The sequence below is a fragment of the Chelonoidis abingdonii genome, chromosome 1 (assembly GCF_003597395.2).
Source record: "Chelonoidis abingdonii isolate Lonesome George chromosome 1, CheloAbing_2.0, whole genome shotgun sequence".
In the NCBI taxonomy this organism is placed as follows: Eukaryota; Metazoa; Chordata; order Testudines; family Testudinidae; genus Chelonoidis; species Chelonoidis abingdonii.
The window spans coordinates 246174770-246184330 of NC_133769.1; the positions used below are offsets into that span (position 1 = coordinate 246174770).

At 38.8% G+C, this 9561-nt stretch overlaps 1 protein-coding gene across 2 annotated transcripts in view; it reads right to left on the reverse strand.

Moving 5' to 3' along the window:
* Window positions 1-9561, reverse strand: part of LOC116830155 (regucalcin-like) — a 44421-nt gene that overhangs the window by 19826 nt on the left and 15034 nt on the right. The window contains exon 1 of one of the 2 annotated variants that reach the window (XM_032789432.2): window positions 1562-1647. Coding sequence is in view for 1 of the 2 variants with exons in the window: in XM_032789433.2 (XP_032645324.1) it covers window positions 1562-1619 (58 nt within the window). In the remaining variant the exon portion in view is untranslated. Of the gene's footprint in view, window positions 1-1561; window positions 1648-9561 lie in introns of those variants that run through there. The other variant, XM_032789433.2, reaches the window with a different exon arrangement.

The following is a 9561-nucleotide window of genomic DNA, read 5'->3' on the forward strand; positions in this document are numbered from 1 at the left end:
AGCCTACCGGCCTTTCTTTCTTACAGTGAGCTGACTGAAAAATGTTCACCAAAGCTTTTTGCTATTAAAAAAAGAATGCTTTTTTGACTAAATGGAAGTTTTTTGGGAAAAAAATTCTGTTTTCATCAAAAAAGTGAAAACCAAAAGAATTGTTCATTTTTGTTGGTCAAAAACTGAAAAATTGTCATTTTAAATAAGCCCCCAAAAATCCATTTTCATCAAGAAATTTTCATGGTAAGAACACATTTCCCAACCAGCACTACTTTTCTGTTGCCAAAACTAGCGTGGCCATAATGTTTAATACCATAGTGCCAACATGAAATGAAGCAATGCAAAGAAGTGAAGTAATAACCATAACAATAAAAACGAATGCACTGTTTTCTCACAGAGCAATCTGGATGCAATTAGTCAGTCAGTCATCCAAGCTGTGAGGCAGCTATGAAAACAGCATCACAATGAAAAATTACATCTCACATAGAGCTAGATGTAAATGCTCTGTGAACGTGCAAACAGGGGAAGGAACTATGAAAAACTCATCTTCACCCTGCCCAACAGCCAGGTACAGTTGCTGTCCCTGTGCTCCCCAAAGCACATGAAGTGCTTCTGCAATGTGCCCATTGAGGTGCAAGACACTCCAAAGTAGGGCCCAGGCTTGCCACTCATATGCACCAGCCAGCAATGTTAACCCAGCATGCAGTGAGATGCATATTTTACCCATTAAATCTCAGAAAATCTCCCAGGGTAGTGCATCTCTCCATCCCCCATCCCCACCAAAACAGGACTGTATCTATAAAAACATGATTGAACCCACAATGATGCAAGCGCGTGCACGCGCGCACACATACACACACACATGCACACACACACACAGTAAAAGTTTACCTCAGTTTTTCTGTCTTTATCTTCAGTTAATTTGTTTCTTGTCCTATTCTGTGCAATAGAAAAATTCTCTATTGAAATTGTCAGCCTAATTGTATTCATAGATCATGATTATATCCCTCTGCAACACCACCTGAGGGTTCCTTGTTCCGTGATAGTATTTCCCCCTGCCTCCAACACCAAGATTACACACACATACAGATTATTTCGTCTCTCCTGATATTTTACCCTCAAAATCCTTATGCAATGGCTGTTGGGTTCTTTTACTGCTAGTTTTCCTAAACTGAATGTGATAGTTAAGACAATGAATTGCTATACTAAGGCACTATTACTTCTGTGCATGAGATTCATATACTATTATAAATACACACACACACACACACACACACATTTTATTTACATATTACACACACCAGAGAACAACATTGGGTTTGTCAATATGGCATTACAAATATTTACTAATTCTCTCTCTAGCTCACTCCTTTCCTCTTAACTACCCCACTTCTTCCCTCTAGGTATCCAATTTTACACCTACTAGAATCTCCTTTCTTTGGATGTAATCTGCATTTTGCAGTTTAACTCTGTCCTCCTTAGTATTTGCCATTCTCCCCCCTTTCAGAGTCAACAACAAACGTGTTTGAATTTACACTGTTAATAAACAGGCATAAATGCCACTACTAACCTCTGTGGTATCGCACTTGGCAATGTTTTCCAAAAGCCAACTGAAAAGTTATCTTCATGTAACTTCCTTCTAGTTTGAAGAATCCCTGTTGAATGAAACTTAGATCAGGAAGATTTTGGATCCCAAGGGAGTAATTACTTAATTGCTTATTTCAATAGAAACTATTTCTCAGGTAAAGGAGTACTTTGATTTTCCCAGGTCGGCTGGAAATAAATACACTCACCCGTGACTATAGATTTAGAACACAAGTGAAAAAACCTTCAGGGCACAGCAGCTGCTCCTCCTGATATGGCTTTTCCTGTTGTTGAGTTCTTGCCCAACCCTACCTGAAATCAATGCAAGTAAGTCTCTGTTCAGGACATAGCAACATAAACGAACAAATGTATTAAAACAAATGCGAAGAAATTCCACTCCACTGAATGAACGGCAGCAGGTTAGGAAATGTCAGGGGGAGGTGACTGCTGTTCTTTCTTTCAAATATGAATTGAAAAACATCTGTATGAAGAAGTTGAGAAGTTCCATATAAGGGATGGGTATTCACCATACCTCATGCATAAAAATCTACAAGGCAGCTATTCCCCACTGGCCAAGGTTTGGGAGCTGAAATGAAAGAAGCAGCCACGTCCTCTGGATGGGATTTGAGGTTGAGGTAATACAACAGTCCCACAGCACCTTACACCAGGCAAGTGGATGTGTTTTTTAGCAAATGATTCCTCATTTTCCACTGATTCCTTCACTGAAGTTCATCTGGTCCACCATTTTTTAATAATGTTGAACACAGGCAAGTCCTCATGCTTGTTTTTATTAACCAGGGTCTAGCAGGCTTTGGGCATAAAAGCTGTTTAGGGCTTTATGTCAGGGCATCTGGAAGTATTTGTTGAGGCCATAGCTCCTTCCCATCACGACACATACATGGCATTGTGGCCAGGACAAAATGTCTGGAACCAATCTTTGAAGAAATCAAATATACTAATATGTTGAACTGCAAATATGTATTCTTTTATGTATATGGGCACCTGCTCCCATGTTGTGCACTCTATCCAGGAGATTTACTAGCAGCTATTGCGTACCACAAAGCTTAGGATGGAGAACATGCTGCATGTGGATGAACTGCACAAGTTTACAGAAACCGGGATGGTTAATATGGACACATAGTACCACTGGAGGAGCAAAGAGAGCTAGACAGACTTCTAATAATCAGACACTAGGAAAATAATTCATTAGCCAAGTTCTCATACAGTGGGTGGGGCATCTATAGAGTGTGTTTTGAACAGATCAAAGCCAAGTCTCAGAGCAAAATCACCAACAGCTCTTTTAGAGAAGCCAAAAGAAGCCAAAGCCACAAGCACACATAACAATTATCATAGTTGTGACAGATACGGCAATTTCATAGATTCTAAGGCCAGAAGGAACCATTAGGATCATTTAGTTTGACCTCCTGTATAACACAGGCCATAGATCTTCCCCCCAAATAATTCCTAGAGCATGTCTTTTAGAAAAACAATCTTGATTTAAAATTGTCAGTGATGGAGAACCCACTACAACCCTGTGGTAAATTGTTCCAGTGGTGAACTACTTCCACCATTAAAATGTACACCTTATTTCCAGTGTGAATTTGTCTAACTTGGATTGTGTTATACCTATCTCTACTAGGTTGAAGATATAGGTACTTATCAACTGTAATCAAGTCACACCTTAACCTTTTCTTTGTTAAGCTAAGTAAATAAAGCTCCTTGAGTCTATCACTATAAGGTATGGTTTTTAATACTTTAATCGTTCTTGTGGCTCTTCTGTGAACCCTCTCCAGTTTATCAACATCCTTTTAGAATTGTCACTGGAACTGGACACAGTATTCCAACAGTGCCAAACAGTGGTAAAATAATCTCTCTACTTCTATTCAAGATTCCTCTGTTTATGCATCTCAGAATTGCATTCGCTCTTTTAACCTGAGTCTCACACATGGAACTCATGTGCAGCTGATTATTCATCAACACCCTGTCATAAAGCATAAGTCCCAATTCTGAACCTTAGCGTCCAAAATGTGGGTGCCTGCATGAAACCTCCAAGCTTAATTACCAGCTTAGATCTGATAGCGCTGCCACCAGCCAGGAATTCCAGTGCCTGGCTCACTCTGGTCTCCCCAAAACCTTCCCTGGGGGACCCCAAGACTCAGATGCCCTGAGTCTCACAACAAAGGGAAATAACCCCCTCCCCTTGTCTCCTCGTTACTTCCTCCCTGGAAGATCACCCTGTTTCAATTCCTCCCACCAACTCCCTGGTGAGCTGCAGACTCAATCTCCTTGAGCCCCAACTAGAAAAAAAATCCAACAAGTTTTAAAAAGAAAGCTTTATATAAAAAGAAAGAAAAAGACATAAAAATGGTCTCTGTATCAAGGTGACAATATACAGGGTTATTGGCTTAAAACAAAAAAAACTGAACAAACAGCCTTATCCAAAAAGAAATACAATTTAAAACATTCCAGCAACTACACACATGTAAATACAAAAAAACAATATAAGTCTATTGTCTTTCTACCTTTGTACTTACAACTTGGAAACAGAAGATTAGAAAGCCTGGAGATAGAGTGATCCCCTCAGAGACTAGAGAGCAACAGAGACGAGACAAAGAACACACACCCAAAACTTCCCTCCCTTGAGATTTGAAAAATCTTGTTTTCTGATTGGGCCTCTGGTCAGGTGTTTGGTTCCCTTTGTTAACCCTTTACAGGTAAAAGAAACATTAACCCTTAGCTATCTGTTTATGACACACCCCCAAATCATTTTCAGTCACCACTTCCCAGGATAGCGTTTCCCATTCTGTAAGTGTAGCCTACATTCTGTGTTTATAGATGTATACATTTACCTTTAGCATATTGTTTGCTTGCACCCAGTTTACCTAGCAATTTAGATTGTGCTGAATTTCAGTGACCAGTCCTCTTCATTGTTTACCACTGCCCCAATTTTTGTGGCATTTGCAAACTTTACCAGTGATAATTTCATGTTTTCTTCCAGGTCATTGATAAACATGTTAAATAGTAATAAAGCCAAGAACTGATCCCTGCAGGACCCCACTGATGATTACCTGTTTATAGTAACAGTTTGAGACCTATCGGTTAGCCAGTTTTTAATCCATTTAATGTGCACCAGGTTATGTTAGTTTCTATCATTCTAGTTTTTTAATCCAACTCAAATGTCTTACAGAAGTCTAAATATATTACATCAATACTATCACCTTTATCACCCAAATTTGCAATCTCCTCAAAAAAAAAAAAAAGATATCCACAGTTTGACAGGATCTATTTTCCATAAACCCATGTTCCTTTGCATTAAGTACATTACCCTCCTCTAGTTCTTTTTTAATCAAGTGTCATATCAGCTATTCCATTATCTTGCCCAGGATTGAGATCGGTTGACTAGCCTATAATTATGCAGATCATTCCATTTTTTATAAAAATTTTATTTAAAAAATCCCCACCTTTATAAAAATTGGCAAAAAGTTAGCTGTCTTCTTGAATTTGCACCAAAACTTATTGAAAATCAACATTAATAGTCCAACACATTCCTCAGCCAGCTCTTTTAAAACTCTTGGATGCAAGCACTCTGAACCTGCTCATTTAAAAATCTTTAACTTTAGTAGCTTCTGTTTAACATGCTCCAGAGAGATTAGTGGAACGGAAAGAGTGTTATCTTCACCATATGATGAGAATATATCATTTGTTTTTTTCCTTCAAATACTGAACAAAAATATTTATTGAACTCTTCTGCTTTTTCTTCATTTTTATTAATAAATCTGCCATTTCCTTCTAGTAATGGACCAATACCATTGTCAGGATTCTTTTTGTTCCTAATATATTTTTAAAAGTCCTTTTATTGTTGTTAACTCTGTTGGCCCTCTATTTCTCCTTGTGTCTACTGGCTTCCTTTATCAATTTTTTGTGATTCTTAACTTCTGATCCATATTCGTTATTATCAACTTCCCCCTCTTCCATTTGTTATATATTATTTTTTACAGCTACTTTCACTTCCCATCTAAACCAGGTGTGGTTTTTTTAAACCAGCACAGCATTCTTCCTCAATTGTGAGATTGTTGCTTTAGGGTATCAAGTAAGGTATTCTTAAATAATTCCCTATTATCGTTCACATTTTTCTAATTGAAATCTTCCTCTGATCTTATTTTTCTCATAATTGTTTTCAGATTTGTGAAATTGGCCCAATAAAGCACCAAGTACATATATTACTGGCCTGGACTTTATTCTGCTTGCACATTATAAGTGTGATCAAATTATGGTAATTTGTACCAAAGCTACCATTAATTTTTAGTTCTGTGATCAGTTCCTCTTTATCTGCCAGGCCAAGATCTAAGATGGAATTTCTAAACATAATAGATGACAATTTCCTAACTCAAAAAGTGTTGCGGCCAGCACAGAAGCATTCTAAGGATGTTTTAGTACTGTAAGCATCAGAGCTCCAGCAATATCCTTGAAAGAAACCTTATTGAACTAAGTTTAAGTATCTTTGGAGTCCATTGAATTAAATGCAAAGGTTATGTATTATCGTGGATTGGAATTGTATATAATCTCTCTAGAGGGGAGATATGATGTGAACCCCGAAAACTGTTCTGAACACAGCACTGATGAGATGTTTAACACCTCATCTAACCAAAAAAAATTATTATTGATGTGACATCATGGTCAATTCAGCTGACATTTCTGCATTCCTAGCTCCAGCAGAAACCAGAGAAGTCTTGTAAGACAGGTAAGAGAGAGGAGTGTTGTTGCTATGCAGTGATGAAGCACAGTGCAACACTAACCCCATGTAGCATCCTCTCCCTCTTGTGCTCAAGATCTGCATTACTTTTTCAGCTAATTTTTTAATCCCCCTCAGATGCATGATAGAATAAAACAGGACAGAGGGCAGGAGCAGGTGGGAGGAAAGAGGCTACTAACAGAAGTGTTGAGACAAAGGAAGGAACAGACAAAGGAACCAAGAGATGGAGAAGAAACAGATACAGAAAGGTAGAGGAAAGAAAAGGAAAAAGTAATGAGAAAGATGGGAGAATAGAGGAACAGACAAAGGCATGGTTTGCATTAGTAGGAGCCTTGCCATCAGATCAAGGGAATGATTATTTCCCTCTATTTGGCACATGTGAGGACACATCTGGAATATTGCATCCAATTTTGGGCCTCCCACTACAGAAAGGATGTGAAAAAATTGGAGAGTGGCTAGCGAAGGGCAACAAAAATGATTAGGGAGCTAAGGCACATGACTTATGAGGAGAGGCTGAGGGAACTGGGCTTATTTAGTCTGCAGAAGAGAAGAGTGAGGGAGGATTTGACAGCAGCCTGAAGGGGGGTTCCAAAGAAGATGGAACTATGCTGTTCTCAGTGGTGGCAGATGACAGAACAAGGTACAATGGTCTCAAGTTGCAGTGGGGGAGGTCTAGGTTGGATATTCGGAAAAACTATTTCACTAGGAAGGTATTGAAGCACTGGAATGTGTTACCTAGGGAGGTGGTGGAATCTCCATCCTTAGAGGTTTTTAAGGCCCAGCTTGACAAAGCCCTGGCTGGGATGATTTAGTTAAGGTTTCTCCTGCTTTGAGCAGGGGGTTGGACTAGATGATTTCCTGAGGTCTCTTCCAACCCTAATCTTTTATGATTCTATAGATAAAGTTGCCTCAGTTTAAATAAGGCTGGCCCTACAAAGTTTCTCTCATTTAACAAAATGTGGGATTATTATATGCAGTGTTGTAGTAGCCATGTTGGTCCCAGGATATGAGACAAGTTGGGGGAGGTAATATCTTGTATAGGACCAAATTCTCTGTGGAGAAAGACAAGCTTACACAGAGCACTTCTTCAGGGGGATTGTTAGCTACGTTAGTGTGATGCCAAAGATACGGGGTTGCTTTGAATTTACTTGTAAAATGCTCCATAAAAAGAGTGTTCCGGAGAAAGATTTATTAGGCTGTAGATTTATTAGTTTGTTGGGTTTTCAGGATTCCTGTACCTAGAGACGACCGTCAGCTGTCAGAACCAAGTTCAGACATGCTTGCTGTCCACCTGATCTTGATTCAGGGCCAAATTCAACCCTACTGTCAGTAGGTTCTATTGTCTTCACTGGAACTTCACCTGCTTACTCCACAACTAATTTTGGCCTTTAATTTTTCACATGCCCCATTACAAAATTAAAGTCAACTACAACCCTATCCCAACAGTCACACACACTATTGTTGTTACATCCTGAACTCCTGAGGTTTTTTTAAGTCCGTAGTTTGCTGTACATTTACTCAAAGCCCCTATGGACAGAAATTTGCTGTCATGATTGCCGTTAATAGAAAGAATAAGAAACATAAAAGTCTTAATAGTGTATTCATGTTCACACAGAGTGGAATTATTCCAGATATTCACACTCACAAAACCCACCAAATACTCATGAATTGTGGTAGTTTCATTTTTTTTTCTTATCATGAATGATTATTCAACAAAAATATGTACAGATTGGTGCTATTTAATATTTGACATTTCCCTAGTTAAAAAATTTCAGACATGCAGTGAAGGAAGAGAAACATTATATGACAGCTTACGAACCACACAGTGCAAATAAGTCAACGGCAGTCTACAACCAACCCCATAGGCTGAAAGTTATTTGTCCACACAGTTCAATAAATACTTAAAAACAACTATATCCAGAGAAAATTGGAATTAGTTTGAAAATAATTCACTACACCAAAAAAGGGGCTAAATTCACAATGCATATAGAGAACTTTTTCACCAGCTCTCATCAATTATAAGGGTAAACCACAACGATGGGTGTTGGGATTCTCTCTGAGGGCTTTTCCGCTTGGCTTATCCAGAACAGCTTGTCCTGTTCTGGGAGAACACATCAGCCAGTTCTCTGGTTTTCAAAATACTCAGTTTGACTCCAGATTTCATCATTTAGATTCCTTTATTTGGCATACAGTAAAGCTATGGTGGTTTGATCAGATTCAAGTGTAGGGGGTGAGTATAGGGCAGGGCATACCACACATCCAAAGTTACACAGAAACAGTTTTGTTTATATACAGTACACTACACACTTTCAGATTGGATTGGTTACTTTGCAGGAACCAATCCTTGCACAGCATGCTCTGTCCATATGGAACCTGATCTTTTCATTCCAGGTTTATCTTGTCCATTGTCCCTAACATTCGGGTGTTGCTGCTTATTTTAGCTAGCACAGACATCCTGACTACAGAATACTGCTTGCAAAGCCCCTATTTGCAGCTTAATCTTCCATTCACCTTCTCAGTCATGACCACTAAGAAATGAGGCAAGTTGCTTATGTCAATCCAGGCCTACAATGGGTACAATGATTTACGGTACTGGTCAAATACTGTACTTCAGTTCCTAATTGGTCAACCACATTTGGTGTGGCATGACATCAAGGTTTTATTGACCTGAGTTTGGGATGGCCAGGTGATTCATAAGTCATCCCAAACAAGTGCTCATAAAAACATTTATACCATCTGACACCATCAGGTTAATCCATATATGTTACATCAGTGGTTTTCAACCTGGGATCTGCAGACTACATAAGGGATCTACAAAAGGTTGTTGTGATCATAGAATAGGGGTTTTAACCATAATCCATGGACTATGTCTAACTTGGCACAAAAAGTGGGAATGTGCTAATAAAGTTTGCGGATGACACAAAGCTGGGGGGTATTGCTAACACAGAGAAGGACTGGGATATCATACAGGAAGATCTAGATGACCTTGTAAACTGGAGTAATAGTAATAGGATGAAATTTAATAGTGAAAAGTGCAAGGTCATGCATTTAGGGATTAATAAGAAGAATTTTGGTTATAAATTGGTTTCAGAGTAGCAGCCGTGTTAGTCTGTATCCGCAAAAAGAACAGGAGTACTTGTGGCACCTAAGACACTAACAAATTTATTTCAGCATGAGCTTTTATAAGCTATAGCTCACTTCTTCGGATGCATAGAATGGAACACACAGACAGA